Genomic DNA, 24,635 nt, shown 5'->3' with positions numbered 1-24,635 from the left:
AGATGCTTCCGTTGGTCCAAGCAACACTGCACCTACAATATCTATTCAGCGAAGTTACGATGTTCATTTCGATTGTCACAGACGCATATATATTATCGCTGGTAATACTTCACTACCATACCATAAGTGATGTATACCTAAACCTTCCCGGCTGTTACTTTCCACTGTGCGATATTGAACGAGATTAAACTAAGTAACATAGTATTCAATCAATAATCGTCAGATCATATTTTCATCTTCCCAAGACGGACGTAACGTAGGCTACAATGCGATATACAAGACACTCAATGCAATATAATGAACAGATAGGGGAATGCCGAACGACCAGTTGGGGTCTCTTAAACTGGCACCCACCTCGACCTAGCGCGCAGTCTTATTCGATGTCAATCTATCTTGTCGGTCGTCTTAGAATCTATTTCTTGCTATTTCCTTTTTTTGTCGGGTCGTTTTTGTCGCCGTAAGAACTGCGCGACACGGGGGACAGAGACTATCCTCCGACCTCACGACTACGCTATCTCCCCGTTGCTTCAATAACTGTTGACGGAGCAGTGGAAGTAGTAATTTATATACTTCGGTTTTCCGAAATCGTCAGAAACACCCCACTATTGATCACCTCTACCTAAAAGAAGCCAAGTTGATTGCTTAGGAGAGCAGTGCGGCTCTATGCGCCCCGAATCCTTGCCAACCACGCCCGTCGTCTCGCCGGAACTTCAGCAACAGGCAGTCCAGTCATATACCAAGTTTTGCCCAAAGATCTTAATCCGACTAAAGCGCTACAGCCTGTAAATCCCAGTCCTCCAATCAGACTTGTACATTTGTGCAACCAGATATTTCTAGTTGTCTCATTGGTAGGGTTACCATACGTACTCCTTTAGGAGGATTTGTCCTCTTTTTACGGGTTTTTGAAAATGTCCTCCTTTACAGCTAAGATAGGGGATAGATCCGAGTGAAAATGGGCATAAATGACACTAAATATGAAAAACGTGGTTCGAACGAAAGTGGCGCCCTTTTTTTTAGAGTGTGAAAGAAAAACTGTATTTCAGGAGTTGAGCCGGAAAGCTGACCTTTTACTCCACAATTGTAAGTCTGATTCCCGATTCCAAAATATGGTAACCCTACTCATTAGAATATTGGGGTGAATTGCCGGTCATAAAATTTGTGAAAGGTTTCTTCGATAGAACTCCCAGTTTTTCTGATCTGATTTTCAAATCTTACCGTACTGTTAAAATGTACACTTGTGCATGTGCAGACACTGGCATGCTGGTAAGAATGAACTCTGATCTCATACGAACTGAACTCGGTTATTGCCATATTTCTTAGTAACTCAGACCTTGATCAAATTCACCAGGTTTCAGCGAATTCAGTAACTCCAATCCTAACCCAATTTGCAAATAACTTGAGTAGCCATAATTCTAATTCTAATCTAATCTGGAAAAGCTGAAACTTTTCTATTTGTCCAACCCTGCAATGATCAGTGAAGCAGGTAGCACAGCACAGTGCCAACCGTCTCAAATTCTATAGCAATCCGTCCCTATCTACTCAAGAAGACTGCTCAAATCCCGTCACACAAGGTAAGAGACTGCAAAACACGCGGCTTTGGCAGAACACAGTTTTTGAGACGTCGATTCATGTCGTGATCATCGTAATCGACAACGGACGACCGCCGGCCACGGTCGCCAAAACACAATCGGCAGTACAAAACTACAAACACGGCCGGTGCGGAAAATAGCGACAAGAGAAATTCGCGACACTAGCAAACACGGAGCTCAACGACGGCTGCTGCGGCGCGTCGGCGATCTCTCCGAAGATCTCGACGATGAGCTCGAGTACCTCTGCCGGCTGTACGAAAGCCCCGATGTGCTCCGTCCAGACGCCACCCTCCTCACGAAATCATCGCAGGCCGCGGCGTGCGCTTTCGAATCATATTTCCGTGACGTATCCGAAGCACCATACTGGCTTTGCTGTGCCCCAGATCTTTGCGACGAATACTTAAACACAGCAGACGATGGCCTACCCGAAGGCTGGTGACGGCTTCTGTTTGTAGACGCCTGCATCAACGGAGGCGGCACGCTGTACCCTGAAGTCGTAAAGCTCATCAAGCTAGGGTACGCATTCGAAGCACTGTTGTACGTACTTCGTGGGGGTTGAGAGTAATCACCAGAATGATACCCACGCGATGAAGCGTTAGCATCGTTACCGTATCTGTAATTTCTTCTTGGACCGGACGCAATTCTAGGCTGCGGCCCACGGCTGTACGGCAAATACCCGCCTCTCAATCTTTGATTGCCACGCGGGTCCCAGCCACCTTGCTCTCTCCTCGTAGGTCTTCCTCTAGTGCGGTGATCTCCGCGCGGGCCGCGCATTCTAGCAGCAGCCCTGCTTCTTGGACCGTTATCAGGGACAGGGTAACGCGGAGCTTCGTACGTGACGTCACCTTTTTCTTTTTCACGCCGCCGTACCTTGTGGATAATGCCTTCCAAGTCGACGCCATCATCGTGCGGAAATTCAAGGCATAACATCTTCCCCGCGTTAGGTTCTACCTCCTGGCCGTCCCGTCCGATTTTAACTGGCTTGTTTTCGTTGAACGGATTTCTGATGTCACCGGTTTTCATAAAAGACAGCTCGCGCCTGCACAGCCAATCGATCCGGAACACCCCACCTAACGCTTTCGCGGATAGACCAGGCGGTAATACCCAATGTATCGGCCCGTAATCGTGTCTAGCGTCAGTGGAGAGACGTGCGAACCCTTGAAAAGCACCGCTCTCTCTGACCGAAAACACTAAGATCACATTCCTGCATTCTTTGAAGGCTCGATTTAATTTCGTTTCGTTAATCGGCGGCGTCGACCATATTCCTTTCGCTTTTGCGAGGGAGACATTCTCGTGATTGTTGCTTTTGATCACAAAAAACCTCGCGTCTCTAAACAGGTATTTTAACATCTTGCTGTGTCGGTCGCGGCGTTGCGTGCGTATTTCGGCAGGGGGAATGATGATTGCTTTTTTTGGTTTTTCTTCCGTCTCTCCCGGGGGAGAGATATCTTCGTCTGAAGTGTCTGACCGATCGAACACGATCGGTGATATTCCTCGCGAATCCCTGGCTTCGTTTGAATCCGAAGTTGCATCGTCTTGAGGAGATACATCTTCGTAACCGTTGCCTTCTTCAATAGCCGAGTCAGAGCCCGCTTCACTTCTTGTGTCGAATCCATCTTCATCAATGATTTCATCACATTCGCTATTTTGGTCGTCTTCATTATCATCAAGAATATTAGCGTCGTCATCAATCTCTTCTGCATCTGGTTGGAGTTCATCGTCTTTGAAGTCTTCATGGTTTTCTGTATTATCTGCGATCCCTGCTTCCTCATCTATGCCATCCTCTTGTGGTATTTCCTCTCCGTTGACTGTGTCTTCAACGTGAACTTGTTCGCTTTCTTCATCAGCATCAACAGTGTCTTTCGTACGTCGCTTTTTACCGTCTGGTACAGGCGACACAGTGGAGCGTTTATTCCGGCGCGTTTGAGGCATCGCTTGATTTAAGTTACAAATAAAGAGTCCTGAAATAATGGAAGATTGTCCCATTATGCCTCCGCGTCTTTTCGTGAAGGCTCACATAAAAAAAGTCCCGAGCGGAGCCTCAAACATGTTCGCCAGCGTTGCACGGCGGTGATAAATAGCGAAATGGTCCCTGAAGCGCCGTCTGAGCGAGTATAAGTTAATGTCCACCGGAATATAGAATTATTTAAGTCCATTGTTGGACGCATGTATTTGTGCACGATTTTGTTTTAGTCCATGGGATGCACATCCGCGCATCGACGACCACATTTATCTTCAAACCATCAACTATTAGCTTTGAATTGGTTAAATACCAAAAATCAAGATTTTGGATCAAATTGACTAAATGATAATTACATTTCTTCAATTTACAATCAAATCAGCAGTTATGAGAATCGTAGCAAATATGAAATATTGCGAACAGAGTCCACACCGAAATGCTACTTTTTCAATGTAATCTGCTGCATATTTATCTACCACATGTGATAAATGCATGCAGATCGTTTGCTGATGGTACTTGAAATGCGGTATCAACTATATTTCACCGCAGTTCCCATTCAACCATGGAGATCTTTATCTGAAAAGTTGAAGCAGACTTTAGATATTTGAAATTACTAATTTAAAGCAGCAATCCTCAGGATGATTGGATGAATATGCAAGCCAAGCATTCCATTAATATCTTAATATCATACTTTACCAGCCAAACCACATGCACTATTATTTATGCAGCTTAGTAATAAAATATTATCAACTCCATGGACTTGCACTATAGCCAAGTAACAAACCGAACACGGTCCTGGCGCGAATGATAATCAAACCACAAATCCGGATCAGTGAAAAAGAAGTCCACGTCGGTAAGACAGTAATCCCAGTCACGGACGCGAGATGCATTTACGGTGCTCGTTCGAAAAGTGCTATAATATATACAACGCTAGAGAGCCCGACGTTTAAACAAGTCTGCAACGCAAGAAATACATGGACGTATAACGTAATCACCCGGTTTCATCAAGTGGATACAAATATACCGCGCCAAACTCCACTATACATTCTTCTTTCAAAACGCAATTAATTATTACACACTAAGGATCCTCGAGTAGTCTTAACACATTCGCATGCTTTGGATGTATTGCATCAAGCTGTCTCTCAAAAGCCGAGATTCTACAAAAACTAATTATGAAACGTAAAATCGCCGAGCATCATCCACCCTCGAGGTCAAAAGCGAACAGCATGATGGCGGGGTTAAATTTCTAAACGGAAAATTGGTGCAACAACATATTATTCATCATAGGACATAATCGCGATGGCGCCACTGAGTGAAGTGTTTATTCGGTAAATCTTCATTTTGAAGTCATCCCGTATAACGAATTATCCTTAGTCTATACATCGTCGATTCTGCTATAAATCACAAATAAACGGAATGCTCGCCGTCACCCAGGGATATCTAGAACTCCGGAGTTCTAGATATCCCTGGCCGTCACCGAGCATGTCCACTGTCCAGTTGTCGGCATTCAAGTCGAAATACAAACAATTTCTACTGAATGAATACCAGTTTCCGACACATGCCACTTTTTGTCCCCTGTCCGTTTACATTAGCTTCTTTTCCATTTCATTCAGTGTGCACTGTGCATGTCTCCTTTTTTACATTGACTAGGCCAGGTGGGTGTTTGATTTCGAAGACTACTCAAAGTCGTTTCGACACATTCCTATCTTCCATTGTATCACAGTCTTATGGTGTATTGAAAAGATAAACTTTTAGCAAAAAAATTGAATTGAATTCCTGCTGTCTCATTTGCTGCATATATGTAGCTGTAGGGTTCTTATACGTCCTCTTTTGAGAGGATTTGTCCTCGGAGAATGTCAAAATGTCCTCTTTTTTGAGAACTTTGGTTAAATATAGGGCAAATTCTGACTGAGATACAGTAAATCAGAACTGAAGTAACGCCCCGGCGGCTATATATCGTGAGCTGAGCCGAAAAGCTGACCAGTCTTTTAGTCAACCAACGGATAATGTGGAAGAAAAACTCTATTTCGGGAGTTCAGCCGGAAAGTTGACCTTAGTCAACCGACCACGAAGTGGTGAAAATTTACCAGTTTGTCAGGATTTTCCCCCGCTATGACAACTCTGAAAATTTTTCGTCTTTTTAGATTTCCAAAATATGGTAACCCTACATAAATGAGTATTGACTCATCCTCAACTGGTCTATATTTTTATAATCTCTAGCAGTGTAGGCGGCATTCAGTGGTGGCCCTACAATATGGGGTGGGGCTGGACTTCCGGGGGCCCCCTATAAGTATGCAATCGCCCCCAGACCCCTCTTTCGCCTACCAACTTAACGGGCATACAGATACTTCATGATTGTCGTGATATGGGACTTTAATGCAAATGCGGAGATTCTATGATTAAGTAATCTGAACGGAATCATCTTCTTGATTGGTACAAGGATTTCCACGTCTATTTGCTACAGCCCTTGAAAAAAAGCACGAAAACCAAAGAGGGGGCCCTTCGACCAGGGGGACCCGGGCGACCGCCCACCTCAAAAGCCTTGACTGGAGTCCCTTCGCAAAATTTCCTCACGTTTCTTAAATGTTGACTGACCCGTTAACCGAAATATTCTAGTAATATTTCAAGTCTTCAACTGATCGTCGTCGACTGCTGCAACTGTACCTATGTACAATCTACGTGTACTGTGCAAGGTGCGTGCCTCGGACCGCTGCACGAGGTGAGGATAGTAGCATTGTAATCACCAACGCAGCAGATGACATTGCTTAGGGATGGAAGTCATGGCCAGAGGTGGTCAAAGTACTCAAGAAAGCTACTCAAGTAGAAGTAGCGACGAAAAAATCTACTCAAGTACGAGTAGAAGTACTTCTTCCATAAGCAACCTAAAACTACTTGAAGTAGAATTGACTGACTTCAAAAATACTCAAGTAAGTAAGTAGTTGTGAAAACGATCCTAATTCGTACACATGGATTGTAAAAAGGTACAAATTGAGCTATGCGAAAGGTGACGAGCTTGATTCATATTGATGCATACCAACAGGTATCCAATTTTCGATAGCAAAAGCATTCATCAACATCATGATGGTATTGATATGGAAATGCGATACTAATCCTCTGTTTTCTGGAATAGCACGTTTTAGAAAATAGCATGGTACGGCGCCATCCCCCATATTATAAGGCCCGTAGTTTAGTCGAAGAGCAATACTGAGAAGTTGTATGGGATACGGTTTAAACACTTTACGCGATTAGTAAACGGTAATAAAAAATATGGTGGACCGTAAAAATGTCATATTGTGTAGCTTTATTTTCGGAAATTAAAGGCATTACTACATTGTTTTTATACTTCAACATGTATGTTATCCAGACAAAATAACTGATATTAATTATAACTCAAAGTATATGATACTGGGAATTAAAAGTGAAATATAAATACTACTTCTAAAAGTGGAGCATGTATTTCATGCTTTTAGTCCAGAAAGTTCCAAAAGTGGTGTGCTAAAACAGCTCTAAAACTAAAAAAAAAGTCAGAGTCCATGTTTCCAGATTAGGACACGCCATGGACATGATAGATTAAGATATGACAAGTAAATGCTAGATTGCGAAACACCAGTTTCAAACGTTATGATGAGCCATATATACCGTGATGAAATATTTCATATGGGCGACAATGTGGTCTAAACGGAACCACGCCAACCCGCGACCTAAATTGTATTCATCGATACTTTCGTGAAATCAAACTGGTCACTCGGTATCCACTGTGCGCAAAGCGAGACGAAAATTCCGGGCTTTACTCAACTTTTGTGAATATTGAATGTTGATACTCCGTGAAAACAGCCCCGAAATTTCTCAGGCTATCTTCCTGATCGGAAGATTGAACTACTTCTACTTGACAAACTGAAAATAGCGAAAAGTAATGAAGTAGATCACAAAATATTACGAATAAGAAGTAGCAAACATCAGATCTACTTGAGTAAGTACCAGAAATAGAGGAAACCTGCCTGAGTACTTCGAAAAAGTTGAAGTACTTCGTTACTGACCACCTCTGGTCATGCCCCACTACAGCATTATAATAACGAGCGACATTCCCCAATCCGCTCTCACTTGGCTTTCCGTAAGGGACAACAACGAAAACTTAAGATCCAAAGAGACATATATATATATGCAGTATACGTTATACATATTATATAATCGTAAACATGAAGATTATTGCAATGGAAAATCCTAGGATATTGAGAAAGCAGAATCTTGTACATTCTCCTTGGCAGCCTGGAGCGCTTTGTGTTGTTTGTAGCCAGCATGCCCCTCCTGAATCGAGACAAAATGGTCCAATAGCTCCGAAAAATCAACCTCTGACGTTTGATTACCCGATGATCTATTTGTCCTGAACAAGAAAAATACATTGCAGAAAAACCCCATAGGCATAATACAATCGCCATATCTTAATGCCTAAAATATATTCAAATCTGAAATATTGATAGCAGTTACTAGTCAAGCATACTCACTGCTTTACTGCAGAAAGTTGAGTCACAGGGAGACAAGCCAATCTGTTTTTCAGCACTTCAAACGACCTACTCTGTGGAAGCAGCATCAGAAGCGCATACATGCACTTGATGAGATGTTCATTAGAATCGACTTTGAGCAACTGCAACCTCAAGTCTTAACAGATCAAAAACACACGAGATAATTCAACCGGTCCATCACAGTCCTATCACAAACACAATACTCACACGTAAAGATTGGAGATTCTAACAATTGAATTAGCTTGTCAATTTCTGTCAGGAAATCCACTGTTATCTCAATGTCAGCACTGTGATAGCGGGCTAAGGATGCTTGTTGAGAGGATTTTGTTAAATATACATGAATAAACCTAAACCACTTAGAGATTTTATAACACTTCAGTAATTACAGAATGAATAACCTATGAAAACATACAGATACATTTTTGCGCGAGTAACGAAATGCATGGTGAAGGTTCACGGAGAGAGATTATAAAACTATTACCGAGGACGATACGACACAATGAAGGCTGAATTTCCAATAGTAATTATGTACGGTAAAGAATATTGTCATCACAATAGTAAACTCTTGAAAAGGATACAATCTCAAAAGCAGATCATAAGTGTGCTTATAGTTCTGAGACAGTAGGCACAATGACACGGTGGCAACAGGATTATGGCACCAACTTTTGTACAAAACACAAAACATCAACGACGCTTCCTAAAAAGAACAAGTGTAATGACCAGAACGAGCAATTGAGACAGAAACCGAACCCAACCTTTGATTCAGCCTTCTGTAGCTGACTCCTCAATTCGAAAAGCTCCCGTGAAGTCATCAAAATCAAATTGAACAATTGCACAATCCTCGAAGCAAACTTACAGTCGTCTTCCTCAAGCAGGATTTCAGAAAAAATCCGATAAATATTTTCCGCATTAAGGAGCAAGCACAGTCGTCTGCAATAAATAGGAGATAACAGCCGATTTTACTTGTCTCCCATCTCAAGACAATCTGGGTTTCTACAACAAAATACCATATAATGTACTTCAAAAGTTCGAAAATGCACTGGTAATGTTGAGCGCATTCAGAGTCGGTAAAACTAGTCATTGTTGATACTCAAGTAGAAATAGAAGAGATGCCTGAGATTTTTAGTCAGTTACAAGAGAGGTAGCGCTTTTCAAAACATATTCCAAGCAACCATAGAATATGAGAGGTGACATAAAGACATTGCCAATATATATGCTAACATTGGAGACATCACTAATATAAATCTGGCCCACTCGAACATAAAAAAAAACAAGGTGCACTTGAAATTTATCGATTGTCAAAACCACACTGATACGATTTCATAAGTAATCAAGTAGACATACCTCACGATGAAGGAACAGCGGTTTTCCATAAACTGATTGTCGTCTTTGAACATATTAAGTAAATAAACCATCATCTTTTTGAAGTACACATTGAGGACCAGTGATGACGTCATATTGCACGGAGAACCTAGAATCGTGTTGTGGTATTCGAGCCAAAAGACAAATCGGTGGAATGACTCCACTCAACCTTACTTGATAAAGCAGCACCACCTGAAGAAGAAGCCAATTCCGCCAAGCATTCAAGCGCCAAAAGCACTACCTGGAAATTAATTCAACTTGGTGAAATTATACGTTATCATTAGGGCGATTTTTTTACACGTCAAAAATAGTGAAAATTAGGTCAAAATTGTAGCACTGCAAGCTGCATTTCGTTTGTGTTGTAGATTTTGCACTGTCGGAGAACTTATCATTCGACATTTTACAGCTTGTAGCCTACATTATAGGCCTACCGTTGTAGACGGTCCATTGTCTGCTCATTGTGAATCATAAACATTCAAATGAAACAAATAGGTTAACATGGTGTTATGCTCAACGTACCGCAATATCCCAACTGAAGCAAGACTGCGTGGGCATTGCATTGTTCTTATATCATGAAGTGCATGATGAAAAATGGTGATGTAGACACCATTGCCAGAATCAAGCAACATGGTTTGTCACCGGCAGTTTACGTACAACTTCAGTGTTGTCAGCCAACAACTGCTGCTGTTGAATATTCTTTCTTCATTCTTAGCAAGCTACTTGGTAAGAACACACTCTTTCTACCCGAGAATGTAGGAAAGTATTCTTCGTTTTACTACAAAAAAGTTCAATTATTTTTAACACATTGCGTAATGTAACTACTGGAATTCTTCATAGGACCAGATTTCGTTAAAATGAAGTTTTTTCATGTAAAAATTTGTCAGTTTTTGATGCAAAAAAGTTTTTTTCAGGTCAAACTACTTTGTAAGGACAGACAGTCCCAACCAGAAATTAAGATAAGTAGTACAATTGTTGGATTTTGTGGGAAAACACCTTATTTGCATACGTTAGGTCAAATTTGGCCAATATTAAGATTTTTAGGGTCAAAAAATGTCAAAATTTAGATTTTTCAGGTCAAAATCCTCCGAATACGACACATACCTTGTCCGAATTGTCAGTAAGTGTATTCATGAGATGTTCGAAAATTTCATCGATGTAGAAAAAAGTCTGGAATAAAGAAGAACTCGATTGCAAGTACAATTAACATAATGATATTGTAATAATTTAGTGTTTACTCTACGGCAGAGGTTCTAAAACTTTTTCAGACACGCCCCCTTTTTGACAAAATATTAAAGAGAGAATCAGAATGCCAGAAATCCCAACGGACGGTTTGATGGCACTGAAGGTTATGGCTATTAATGAGAGAATTCTTGTATATGAAATTTTGACAATAGACAGAGTACGAGCCATGAGCTGGAGGTAAATTGCGCGCGGCACAAAAACTTTTTCGATTAACTGCGGCTTCGCGCCCCCCCCCCCCCCAGTTTGAGAACCACTGCTCTACAGTGCAATGCACTGTGATAATCAGATACATACCAACACAGCACCGTAGTTAAGAAATTAATGCTTATAACAGGATGTGAGAAAATAGATATACCCGGTGCGGAATTCGAAGCAGCATATGCGTAATCCACCGGATAACAGCTATTTTCGTTGAGGTGGATCGGTGTTGTAAATGAGTTTTCAGCACCTGGATTACGTTGCCGACGGGTAGAGCGCTGCAAGGCAAAATATCCTGCGTTAAATAGCATTACCTGTGATGAATAATTAATAGGGATAATATTACCTTTCTTGCTCTTCGGTACTCCTCGATCCGATAATATCATATGAATTGTCAACAAGCTTGGTGAAACTGACGTTAGCAGACTTTGCTGCTTCATAGCAATGTGTTCTTATGCTAAGGATAAATTGATTCAGCAAAATCTAACTAAAACAAATCCATACAATATTCCTACTACTGTAGATAATATGACACCCAACCACGCGTAACACAGATTTCATAAGTACAAGGATAGTTATGAATGCAATACATGGATTCTTAATCTCAAACTGTAACAAACATATTAATGCATGGTTAAATATAGTTTGTGAAGGCTCACAAAAATATGGACTGATGCCTGTTTTGATTACTAAAATGATTCCATCACACATATGTGTCAAAATTTCAATAATTCAGGCAACAACATTTAGCAAGCCAACGATTGGTCGACATTTAGAGCAGTCCACAATAGATTATCACTAGGGCAAGTTTTTGTAGCACTAAAATCGCGAGAAAGTTGCACTTAATTTTGACAAAAGTTGCAGTAAATGTTGCATTTATAATTTTCGTTGAATGAGTAGGGTATGAGAGACTCAAAAGGTTACGTTGTATTATTACCTAGTTCCTGCAGAGCTCTCAAATTTGTTACTTTGCCATTTCACGGATATTCTGGCGAGACCGCCAAAAATTATATTTTTTTCCGGTACACAGCAAGAGAAGTATGCAATGCAGGAATAATTTTCTCCAAACTGCATTGTAATAACCCCTCGCCCTAAAACAAGTTAAATAACACACCCCTAAGCTCCAATAGTCTGCAAACTTGACCCAAGGCGTCTCAGAAAAACTCGCTCTTGGCTACTTTAACACAATAAATAATTGCCTGAATAAGGCAACCCAGTGAAAATATAATTTTCGGCGGTCTCGGCCTGAGCATTCGTGAAATGGGAATATATCTGGAATTTAAACGACAGAATTAATAAAGCGATCTATTTACATATCGTTCAGACACGGTTGTGCTTGGCAGGGGTAGTTGCACTTCTTGCTTGCAAGCCACTGTGTCATAGATAACACAGTGAGATGCAAACCCATCATATAGCTCTTTGTTATGAAAATCAAAGAGAATAGAACCATACTAGAAATAGTTTATATTTTATAGCATGTTTTTTACATAACTTGTTTACATTTTTACACAATATTTGATTAAAGTTGCAGTAAAAACTGGTATGAAAAATAGAGAAAAGTTGCACTATAAAATTCCTCTAAAAAGCCTAAAACATCAAAGTACATAGATTCTGAGTATCTAGGAAGCTGTCGGAAGCTGTAAAATAAAGTTGCAAAAGTTGCAAAAACTTGCCCAATTTATCACATGCATGCAGAATAAGGTCAATACTGTTTAGCGGTAAGATTTATGAAAAGGATATCTTTATGCATCATATCTTCATATGACAGAGTGGGCAATATCGCAGCAAGTATACCGGAGGAATATCGCAACACAACCGGTCCGGCTAGTTTGATAAATTCCTGCATCCACAACATTGCTTTCACCTTGATAAAGTCGTCTAAATTGATTGGGGGACAAATGAAGAGTAAAGAAATAACACACGATGGAAATAGCTGACGTACCTGCAGATTGACAGTGGCATATCAGTATATTGACCATCTCATTAAATCTCACAGTTTCTGGTTCGCTATGGATATTATTCAGAATTTGATCGAGGGTAGCTTCACACCTGCGCAAAAATTTGATATTAGCAACCAATGTTCAAGCGTCATATATAGTATGGTAGCTAATTGGCGCATAATATAACCGAGTAACTTTAATAAAGTAACTAATCGGGTCTTGGCTAAGAAACTGACCATCTAGTAAAGTTCTGATAGTGTAATGAAGAAAGGCATTGATTATATATTTATTATTGGAACTGATTTGGGATCAACTTGTTGACGAAAAAAAATTTATAAAGATTCCAACAGTAAAATGACATGTAAGATTTTATATCTACTTGATCCGAATCGCAATATATGGAAGTATTGTAGGACTGCAACATATTTTATCACGGAATAACATTCAATATTTTCACAATAAAATGAAGAAACAAATATACTCTATAAATCAATTGTCAAAAATCATTTCCCATCACCAATATTATTTTGTTAAATAGGCCTATCAATCAAGCTTACGTAGTACTTACTTTTGTCTAATTTCATGGCTTGGATCCCCAAGAATTTCGAAGAGAGCATCGAGAAATTTAGGCAAATACGTCAGGATATTAATCTCGGGCACGGAATCCAGAAAAATCAACCACTGCATTAGAAACCGACGAGTGAATTGGTTTTTCGTGTAGATTCGATCGCAAAGTAGCACCATGCAATTGGAAATGTCAAATTTTGGGTACTCCGACACAATGTCCTGGAAAATTCAACTATTACGGTAATCATATCAACACATGCCTAAAATTAAGGAAAAATTGTAAAATCGAATCAAAAATATATGGCCCTACTTGACTTATCACGTTGAAACAGGAGATACTGTAGGAGCATTTATGATCTTGTTATTATAAAACCAGCTGTATTCATATGTAATTAGAATGTCAATTGGAAATATGACTTGTACAGTACAATGCAAAGGAAAAAATACAGCATGTGTTACAGCTCATCCAGTGCTGATCATTAGGAAATGAGCAATATATCGCAATGTGAAAATCGAGGAGCACACAATACACAATGCGCACAGGCCACAGGATCAATACCTCAATTTCCTGATTCATGATGCCGTATAACAGAACAAAAGATTACCTTCAACAAACGATCCAGCAAATCCGAGCCATTACGAACATTGGGGTCAGGATCAGCAGTCAACTGAACATACGATGAATGCATATTATGTTGCGCATTCACAAAATAAATTTTAAAAAATATCAGTCAACTCACCTTGGTCAATGCATCAAACAACTTATTGAAATATGGCATTGTGTCCGACCGTGCAACCTTCACAATGTTGTAGAGGGATTCGCAAGCAAAATATCGGATTCTGCTGTCCTGGTCAACAGAGCACACCAACACGGGGTTGATGAGTCCTTCCAAATGAGGAGTAACATCCTGAAATAATATAAATATTACCAATCGATCCGAGTTGGAACATTTTGAAATAAGAACAGCCAAAGTTCGATAACACTGTTACGAATTACAAGTTGTGTGGTAAGATTCTAAGATTCTCAAATAGCAAAATGCTAAGCAGAAAAATATACCGTTTCAATCAAGGTAAAAATCCAGTGTAATAGATTTGGGCGTCATAAGTAGACAACAATGTACGGTACTTTAGTCTGCGAAATCTGAATGCATAACACAATACGAGACATAAACCTAAGTCTAATGATTTTGCATTACTAGATCTGCATGCAATTGCATTTAGGATTCGGAACGTCGATTTGTCTCCACTCTCCTGTGTCGTAACATTCTCTCAACAGCCGCAGAGGCAACACAACCCATATGCTTAGTGATTTTCTATTTCATTAAACTCAATAGGCTATCGTTTAAACTGGTCAAAGCCAGTTTAATTGCTAACAGAGAAAGGTAAGAATGGGTCATGTATGGAGATTGAACATGGCTTACCTGACTTCCTAAAGCAATCGCGCAAGCAGCAAGGCCAATCAGACCGCCCTTTCTACTATTTGGATTGTGTGACGATGAGAAATCTTTATGCAACTGGTGGATGACGCTCCTTATGTCATCGGTACGTTTTCCAGAGGCTAGCAAACGAATCAATCTGAAATACAAAGTATTGCAGTGAAGTTATCGCCATTGGAATCTTTGTAAAGTACATGATAGATAATAGGCTACTGTCGAAATATCTATAGCCTGAAAAAAACTCACTTTTCAATTTCTAATGCAGCAACTTTCCGTTTTTCGTATAGCTTGTCCTGAAGAAGTCGTAATACCGCAGGGGAGACCAGTTGGTTTGGTTCTGCCATACGTTGAAATCATTCAGAAGACCGAAACTATGGTATTTTACATAGATCTATGCTTCAAAAGACTAAATTAATTGATTAAATAGTGCATCTAAATTTTGTATAAAGCATCATCAGTGTTTCTTCGCATAGAGAAGTGAATGATTTGTTTTTTTGTATTTTTAATTTGTCGTTCTAGCTGTCATTCTACACATATCAAATAACCCTACAGCCTACTCGAATCTCGGTAGTCTACGGTACGTTTTGCCTATGGCAGGTGAGCAGCGATGATTCTCCAAGTGTAAATAATTTAATAAAAAATAATAAAACGTAGTGTGAGCACAGGATACCGATTCCGTACAGGTCAAATAACATGGCAAATGTTGAAATGTGCTTTTCAAAATGGTGGATCATAAACTATTGAAAAAGCCAATTTTCTTTAAACCGAACTTCTAAAAAGAAATTAATGCCAACATTCGTAGTTCTATTCAGTTTTTAACAATTTTTATCAGTTCAATACATCACAAAATTGCGATGCAATAAAAAGATAGGAAAGTGTCGAAACTCGAAACGACATCCACAAGTCTTCCTAGATCTACACATATTAAACGGCTCCGTGTATGTCTGCGATTTTTTGTGGTAGCTGCGATAGCTGAGTATATCAAGAGTGTGCTTTTCAAAATGATAGATCATATTGCAATGCAAAAAAAACTGACCAAACCAAACTACCAGAAAGGCAGAAAGACGATACTATATACTGCATCTTTCGATATAGAATTACAGGCCTGCCGATGTACAGATAGACGTGCTTGGCCGGTTACAAGCTGCCCGCCAGCCCGCCCACAAAATACATCAATCGTTACCAGTGGGTTAATCACCACAGTGACCATGGCCGATAGACTCCATCACTCCAGCCACAAGGCTATTTCATGAACGGCATAATCCATGGCTTGAATGAGATAATGGAAAATTTAAATGCACGCATATGAAAAGATCTTAGAATTTTGGTCATATCAATCAATGCTTCACATTGATTGATGACGCCATACATGCCATGGCCTATCATAAGTCTTACTTATATTGAAGCGAACCAGCCAGCATCATTTGAAATGCTTTACATACCATAATACCACATGATTCACCTTGCGCAGGAACCAGGAAGGAAGAAGTCTTCGTCTGACCATCGGTAGACGTTACAATAGTGGTACTATAGTGGTTTACAGCTGTGAATTGCTATGCATTTATGATGGAGAGGCGAAGGAACTATAGGTCTGTTAGATTTATATTATCTTCAGTGAAGACATCTTCGATACATGAATCCCTATTTATGTGTCGGTGTACGGTCTGCAGCTAAGAATGTTATCTTCTTTGCGAAATGTAACACAAACGCTTTCACGATTTTGTACCCAGCATTCATATCAATCGACTACTTATTGCCGAGTTCGCGACGAAGATTTGACTCGTATCGGCATTGGGCAATTAAAACTTCCTGTCCAATGAAGCGTGCAAAAACTTGTTTACAAATTGCTCAGAGATTTGACTGGGTTTAGGTGCAGGAAGAGTTGCTGCGATCAGGTCATAAGATAACTGGCCGTTGATTAGTTACTGCTTGTATTTTTCTCGCTCGAATGACACAGCTACGAAAAATATGATTTTTAATAAACTTGGTCAAACGGATATGGAAGTTTCCGTATATTCACTGGGTGAGAAGATATTCACTAAAATACAGTTCGAATAATATCACATTTCTATGCTGTTTTCCCTAAAAAGGTGGTTCTGCATTCGGTAACGTCTACAGCGATGATGTCCCCGATGAGAGTATGTTTGGTGTTGTCAGAAAGGCCTTCTCTTCTGGCGTGAATATGATCGACACAGCACCGTGGTATGGGCAAGGACGCAGTGAAGAGTTCTTGGGAAATGTATTTGTTGAATAAACAAATGCTATAATGCGTTTGTCTAACCATTGCATTTTCATTCTCTGTCAAGATTCTTCCAACATTTGGTCGGGACTCATTCTACCTAAACACGAAAGTTGGTAGATACGATCTTGATCCGGCAAAAATGTTTGATTTCTCCGCTGAAAGGGTTATGCAATCGCTCGACAAGAGTCTTCAACTCTTGAATGTACCATATGTGGATGTATTGCAGGTAAGCCTGCGTCAAGAAGTCAGCTGGTCCTGTATAGCGTCATTATTCTTATCTCAATTACATTCTCAGGCCCATGACATTGAATTTGCTCCAGATATCAAGCTGGTAGCCAATGAAACTTTGCCAGCTATGCAAAAATTGAAGGATATGGGAAAAACGAGATACATAGGCATTACTGGATACTCAATCGATATATTGAAGTATATTATGGATTTCAATGATGAAGTCTTTTATCAATTGCTGACGTCATTTACAGGAAAGTTATTGAAATATCACCTGTGAAAGTAGATACGGTACTGAGCTATTGTCAAGGATCGTTGCTGAACAATTCCCTTCAAGATGATCTGTATTTTTTTGAGGTACGATACTCGTTGATGTCTATGATTAAAGTTCGGCAAATTCAGTAGAGTTATTGAAATCGTAGTGATATTAGGTATACGAAACAAACACACCCGTATTGTGAATTCAGAGTCGTGGAATTGGTGTCATCAATGCATCAGGTGTATGCATGGGCCTGCTGACAAACCATGGTCCGCGCCAATGGCACCCTGCAAGTCAGCAGATAAAAGATGCATGCCGTAAAGCTTCGGAGTACTGCAAGGTATTTGTTACTCCATTCTGAAACAGTAAAATGTATTGGATGGATGATCTATTATCATTCATTTGTATTTTCTTCTTTTACTTTTCATTTAGTCTACATGCCCCGTCTTTATAGAACTCATTCCGACACCTTGCTATCTTTTCATTGTATCGCAGTCTTATGGTGTATTGAAATAATGAAACTTTTACTAATGAATTGATTAATCATTGCCATTGCAAGGTGTGATGCTGTTGTATTCTTGAGTTTGAATGTTGGAATATGACTATCCGTACTTACAAATATACCCTTCCATGCTCAATAGTGATCATTTCCCAATACTGTGAGATTCTCAAAAATTACATTAGATAGTGCTGATATACTCACATGAAAAATTACTCATGACTGAAAAGACTGTGATCTGCATTCAATCCAAATTGCGAGAATGAAATTAGGAATTAATGTCACTTGTGTGGTGACAAGGTTCCAACTCCGAATTACACATGGGCGAAATTAACGATTATATATTCAACAGGAAAGGGGCTCGGATATTGCTAAGTTGGCAACTCATTTCTGTGTCACACAACCAGGGATAGCGACCACGCTTTTCAGCACGGCTAAGTGTGACATCATGCTTATTATCATCATGGAAAAGTAGTCATACTTATTCAATTTTTTTAAACAGAATATCAGAACTGGAATCGAGTTTAACGATTGTTGAACAGGGAATAACAGAGGATGAAAAGAAATTGATGGCAGAAGTTATGGAGAGGTACCTTATCTCAATACTCTCAACTTATTTTTAAGCATTCTGCTGAATTAATTCAGTAATACCGGTAGTAGGCTTAGTCACAAATAGTTGTATTTCTTGCAATTTATAGATTTTTCGATCCTCTGGAAAGTCGTTCATGGCATAACGTGGAATTGGAACAGTATTGGAATGAAATAAGTAAAGCAAAATCCCAGTAATGCATGGTGCAATTATATTATAACGTAGTTGATAACAATGTTCTCAGTTTACTAACACTCGTTGTATCAGTAGTTTTCTAAATGCATATGTATTGCCATATCAGGCATTGGCTTTTTTATTCTTACAGAAGATTATCCAAAGTGCAACTGACAGTGTAATGCCGTGTTTGTGTACCTTTGCCCTTCGATAATATTGCCTGCCTAAGTTTGTTTCAATACTTGCCAATATGTGTGCTTGCGCAATGCGCTTGTATTTGCCATTGATAAAGTCAGTGGACTTTGTGGCCGTTTGCAACATATCTTATTGCTTTTATAATGATGTGTATGGGTCGTACAACTTTTTATTCTGCCACTCAAGTGCAATCTTTCATATCAAATGTGCAGTCACATATAGTATTCATAATATGTGTTCAAAGAATCAATATTGCCTTGCCTTATAATTACATCCTGCATTCCTGCTCATCTTATAAGTCATGATTATGCAGCTTGGCATCATTATTTTTAATTTGTTTGCATAATACATATGTATCAACGTGGAAGTCCGCATAATTGGTGATTTTAGTATTTGAAGCACACGTAGTATTTTCTTGGTAGTTACAAAAGGTCTTCATGGTACTCGCTCATTTCAACAGCTTCTTGGAGGAACAGATCTTCAATATACAATTGGATAGTATATTCATGTTGAAATGAACTAGTAAAGAATTTAAAAGGACATCGTATGTCAACAATCGTATCACAAAATATGACGTCACCAGCATGAAATGTCGAATACGAGAGCGTACCATTTTTAGATGACACACAAACTCTTTTTGTTGACACAGTCACTCATTTCAATGTGGCTTAGTTGTGGGCCTAAAGATAAAAACAATATTGAAATGTATGGCAACACGGACTGTGGGTTATAACCTGTCAAACTGAATAGCAAGCAAATAATGACCTATGAACTCATTAAATCCCGCAATATTTGATGTCGAATCAATTTATTTGTTGATATATTATCACCCTGCAACTAATATACTGTAAAAATGGCGAATCAATGGCTGGAGCTGAAGTAAACAGGGGTTCGCGTTTACTTTCCTGCACGGTGAAACTACATCATCACCATTCACTATACTCCTACACTTAAGGTAGATCACAGCATTCTTATTGGAGGTCAGAGTTGTACTATCGTCTCCTTTGCCTGCTAGTGGCTTGGATTGTGTACATTGTGCACCTCGGTGTCCTAATGCAACCGCGAGGTTAATATCCGAAGATGATGAATCTATTTTGTCAATGTCATTAACGTTTCCACCTATAACTTCAGTAGCATCAATGTCCGCAACCGTCTCCACCTGTAAATTTTCATTATTCTACTTCAGTAGCACCGTTGTCGTTAACTACCTCTGCCTGGTACTATTTCACTATTCTACTTGAGTACCATTTTGTCAGCATCTATTTCAACCCCTCTAAGAACTACTCAATATTCTATGAGTAGTTGCCGACATTGATGCTACTGAAGTAGGATAATGACATATTTCCTCGTAGAGTCGGGAAAATTGCCAACATCGATAGTTAACGACATTCATAAAACGAATACATCCTCCAAATTACTGCGAATAATAACACAAACTCTCTTTGACTCGATTAAAACTGTCTTAGGTGGAGCGTTACCAAGAAGATGACAGTATGTCACCACCTATCACGTTCTATACGTAATGCAATGGTTGAAAACTTCGATACGATCGACTGCATATCTATACTGAAAATGTAGCAACACTCGAAAACACCATTAATGGAATGATTTTATTCGATTTGATATTCAAATTACATGAAACTCTTCAGGCCTGATTTTTGTGAAGTAAATAGGTACTTTTATCTTGAATACGGAGTTACGGATAGCGAGCAACCAAAGAACTATCTGCTTTACTGCACATTATTTGATGCGAAGTCCTGAAATCGAAGATTCCAGAGACTTGCAATCCCATATGATGACACTCCCATCCATGCCACTGGTGGAAAACTTATCCTTGCCATAATTCACCACTTGAGTAATGCTATTCTTATGCTTCGTCTTGATGTCATCACCTTCCGTGTTGGTCGAAGCTTTCTTGTCCATCATTTTGAAGCGGTCCATGGCCGACATGGCTTTCGCTCCGCCGCCTTTGGAGGCCTGGTCCAAACGATTGATGAAAGTCAAGGTCGAACATGTGTCATCCGTGCTAAAAAGCATTGGATTACAATCATGACCCACTGCGACGACGCTATATTCAGTCAGCCAAGTGCAGTCACAAAATGGAAGATGTGACGTTTTGATAGCGACTGATTCATTACCCCCGTATGCTACTCCAATCGAACTGTCTTGAGAGACAAAAGCCAGTTTTTCTCCCGACGCAGAGAACTTCACACCCTGTACCCATCCGTCTGAAGGCATCGAGAATTCCTGCATGACGTTGCCGAATGTCATCTTTTTTCCCCAATTTGTTGAACTGGGCTTGGGTTCAATATCTTTGATGTACCCAGAAAACACTCTCGCTTTGAAATCGGACGATCCGGCAGCAATCAGGATATTATTAGGATGCCAATCAATGCTTAAGATAGTTGATCTTATCGGCTTCTTAATATGCTTGCTCACCCACCAATCGTTTTCTTGTTCGAAGTAGCATACCGAAATTACACGGGCTCCACTTCCAACAGCGAATTTATCTTCGTTCGGCGACCATTTTACACACGTCGCAGCGCGGTTGATACGCAGAATTACGAGGGTAGGTTTCCACTGGTTGTTATCCAAGGTCCAAACGTAAGCGTTTCTATCGCTAGAACAGGTCACCAGGCGTTTGCTTTTGGGGGCCCAGTCAATACCTGTGACTCGTCCAGTGTGTTCTGTTAACGTATGGATTTTGTTCCATTGACGCCCGCTCTTCTGATAGATCTCAACCTCATTATTATTCGGGCTTATCGCGATCTGGCTGCGGTCGGCATTCCAGGCGTGGACGCACACCGGTTGAACGCCGAAACTGTGAACTTCTGTCATCGGGATGGTCTTTTATGTAGCAGCAAAATTGTTCGCGGACTCTGGACAGTCTACGCGAAAATCTAGTCAAATTTTACACGAAATGTCGAACGGCGTCCAAATGCGACAAAGCTTGGTAGACAAATGGTTCGTTATGTGGGTGTGGTTTACGCCAAGCGGAAATGATCAGGGATATCTAGACACACCGATTGTGATATGCTTCGGTGACTAAGTTTAGTTACGTTTGGTCGCCACTGTCTGCCTAATACCAATACCCAATTACCCATGCCCAATATTAAATTTATAAAGCAGTATATATCGAATTATGTACAGACCTGGTCAAAGTAGTCTTCGTTGATAGCCAAGTGGAAGAAGAAATAGAAGTATCGATTTTCAGACAAGAAAAAAAGGAAGTATTCTAGGCCTATAGTTGTTCCTAAAAAACTGGGAAGTAGAGGGAAATGATAACCACTTAAGCAACCACTGCAAAGACTACAACATCGGATTTTCCGTATCATTACCAAGGCTCAGAGGGTCATGGATATGAATCTGTGCCATTGTGCAACTGCTAAATCGCTACTCAAAAGATCTGTTTTTCTAGACATAGATGATATGAAGATTGAAATTGCTAAGTTTATGTATCAGTCAGTTCCATTGCGGTCACAGTCCAACAAATTTCAACGACTTCTTCACCTCGGAATGGCCGACGCCGAAATGCAGTTTTTCTTTGGAGAGGGATACCCAATACCCATATTATATCAAGACAACAATATATCGCGCACCCCCTTCGAGCTCGCCCCCCACAATTTGGGGAGGGGGTACGGCAGTGACGACCCTTCTTGTGACTTAACGCGATTCACCTCCGAGAATTCACCTCGTCTGCTGCTCGTCGAGTGCGGACGTATCTAGATTGCAGAAGCGTGTTTCGAACGTGTCGCGAGACTCATCGTAGCGGAGGCGAATCCTATCGTAGCAAAGGGCGTCGCCCACTGCATCTCGGACTATAGCCGAACCAGATATATAAATACAATGCAAACTGTGGATACTATGAATATATTACCGAATACTATGGATATATTACCAGCAAACAATGGGAACTATGCAGCTGCAGCAGGCAAAGTGCCACCGAAGGACAGAAACTATCAGCACACAAGGCCGAGATCACTTTTTGTGAAAGGACCAGAAAACATAGACTGGGATACTGTATATGACGAGCTAAAATGCAGTAAAATCACTTTAGAATACGTAGAAGATCTCGAAATGTTATACGAAATTAGAAGAGGAATCTGGGTAGCAACATTCTGGAACGACAAAGACGGCAAAAATATCAGGGACATGATATACGAAAAGCTCAAGAAGAACCCAGAAGCCAGGCACTTTGAAAACATCTCCATAGAACTACCGAGGCTTCCGGCCACGCATCTTATAATACGAGGCATACCAGCGGAAACAACAAAAGCAACAGTAGAAGCCACAGTAAATAGCTATGGCTTCGGCAAAACTGCAAACATGACAAGGGTCTACCGAAAAAACACCAACATATATAACGGCTACACCAACGTCTGGGTCGAAGATTTCAACAAGGAATACTTGCCCAAGTACCTGATTATCGACGGCTATACATGCCACGTAAAAACAGCAGAGGATATGTATACCAAAAAATGCTATAGATGCAAGGCCACGAGCCACATCGTAAAGGACTGTCCGATCCCCGCAGAACCTTACTGCAAAAAGTGCAGAACCAAGGGCCATATCGAAACAGAATGCGAAGAGCAGACCATTCCGAAAGAAGCAAACCAGCTACAGCCAGCGCTGGCAAACTTTATGAACGAGGTGCAAAAACGCAATAGACTCGCAGCAACAAGTGCACCCCCAAAAATAGATGCCAATACAGAACGCAGGCAAAGAACAACTGACTGGTGGAACGAGATAGCAAAAGCACCAGCTATTCCACCCAGAAAGAAGGATACAAAGCAACCTGTAGCAAAGGTGAATGCAGACGCAAAGAAGCAAACTTCGCATACTGTAGACAAGCTAAATACTGAGAAAAAAGAAAGCCAAGAAAAGCCTACCTCCCCTTCCAGCGAGGACAGAGAAGGCGATCAGACAATCTGTACTATAAGGCAAGATGAAAACGAAAACGACTTCGAATGCGACTCGATTATATCCGAGACATCCAAAAGAGCCCACAGCTCAACAGATAGTGAACCAAAACCACTAGAGAAGAAAAGCAAGAAGAGAGAAGACAGTCCGAGTGATAGCGACAGCTCCTCAGACACAGATACCTCTACTTCCACAACAATATCCCACAATGAAAATATCATCCATTAACGTCAACGGAATATCAGCAAGATTGGACGACCTAGCCAGATATATCAAAAAATCGAAAATGGACATACTCTTAGTGCAGGAAACCCACAAAATGGACTATAGTCAGATCGAATCATGGGCAAAAAACTTGGGATATAATATCTATACCAACACCATAAACGAAAGAAGACAGTACCATGGAACAGCAATCCTGATTAAAAAAGAACTCCAAGGTAAAACCTCTCGTCATACCATACTAATAAGAAATCGAGCCCAACGCCTAGACATCGAAATTGATAACTGTCCAGTATCCGTGATAAATATATACGCCCCATCAGGGTCTAGCCAAAGAAAAGAAGATGCGAGACTCAGTTTCTTTACGCAAATCAGAGATGAACTGACAAATATAATGACCCCCATAATAATAGGAGGTGATTTTAACGAAATAATGAACAAAAGAGACTCCCAAGATAAGTCCAAATTCCGGCGCACACCTACCACTAGACTA

General features: G+C 40.3%; 6 protein-coding genes across 6 annotated transcripts in view; 3 read left to right on the top strand and 3 right to left on the bottom strand.

The window, feature by feature from the left end:
* LOC145456866 (uncharacterized) overlaps positions 1-24,635 on the top strand; it is a 215,922-nt gene that overhangs the window by 40,355 nt on the left and 150,932 nt on the right. The gene's annotated exons all lie outside the window — the stretch shown is intronic.
* LOC145456861 (uncharacterized) lies at positions 1,596-4,529 on the bottom strand. The gene is made up of 2 exons (XM_080334996.1): positions 4,334-4,529; positions 1,596-4,125 (listed from the first exon to the last, which is right to left on the bottom strand). Exon 2 carries the CDS (start codon positions 3,573-3,575, stop codon positions 1,767-1,769), a length of 1,809 nt encoding a protein of 602 aa, XP_080191122.1. The 5' UTR covers positions 3,576-4,125; positions 4,334-4,529; the 3' UTR covers positions 1,596-1,766.
* On the bottom strand, positions 7,682-15,253 carry LOC145457362 (protein VAC14 homolog). The gene is made up of 17 exons (XM_080335559.1): positions 15,061-15,253; positions 14,800-14,953; positions 14,119-14,286; positions 13,984-14,046; positions 13,380-13,597; positions 12,814-12,920; positions 12,606-12,749; positions 11,218-11,311; positions 11,029-11,149; positions 10,533-10,598; positions 9,606-9,672; positions 9,414-9,540; positions 8,825-8,999; positions 8,648-8,766; positions 8,277-8,356; positions 8,052-8,205; positions 7,682-7,930 (listed from the first exon to the last, which is right to left on the bottom strand). Exons 1-17 carry the CDS (start codon positions 15,156-15,158, stop codon positions 7,771-7,773), a joined length of 2,115 nt encoding a protein of 704 aa, XP_080191685.1. The 5' UTR covers positions 15,159-15,253; the 3' UTR covers positions 7,682-7,770.
* On the top strand, positions 16,366-19,367 carry LOC145457269 (uncharacterized). Its single transcript, XM_080335460.1, has 9 exons — positions 16,366-16,837; positions 16,905-17,053; positions 17,121-17,282; positions 17,352-17,482; positions 17,539-17,641; positions 17,752-17,883; positions 18,395-18,480; positions 18,545-18,631; positions 18,741-19,367. Exons 1-9 carry the CDS (start codon positions 16,783-16,785, stop codon positions 18,826-18,828), a joined length of 993 nt encoding a protein of 330 aa, XP_080191586.1. The 5' UTR covers positions 16,366-16,782; the 3' UTR covers positions 18,829-19,367.
* Positions 20,593-21,976, bottom strand: LOC145457268 (actin-related protein 2/3 complex subunit 1A-like). Its single transcript, XM_080335459.1, has one exon. It carries the CDS (start codon positions 21,836-21,838, stop codon positions 20,741-20,743), a length of 1,098 nt encoding a protein of 365 aa, XP_080191585.1. The 5' UTR covers positions 21,839-21,976; the 3' UTR covers positions 20,593-20,740.
* LOC145457266 (uncharacterized) lies at positions 22,693-24,148 on the top strand. Its single transcript, XM_080335458.1, has one exon. The coding sequence runs from the start codon at positions 22,847-22,849 to the stop codon at positions 24,146-24,148; it is 1,302 nt and encodes a 433-aa protein (XP_080191584.1). The 5' UTR covers positions 22,693-22,846.

This window comes from Botryllus schlosseri, chromosome 15, assembly GCF_051294905.1.
Source record: "Botryllus schlosseri isolate E-star chromosome 15, Bs_hap1, whole genome shotgun sequence".
Classification (NCBI taxonomy): domain Eukaryota; kingdom Metazoa; phylum Chordata; class Ascidiacea; order Stolidobranchia; family Styelidae; genus Botryllus; species Botryllus schlosseri.
Note: the sequence above shows the minus strand (reverse complement) of the source record. Positions and strands in the feature narration are given on the sequence as shown.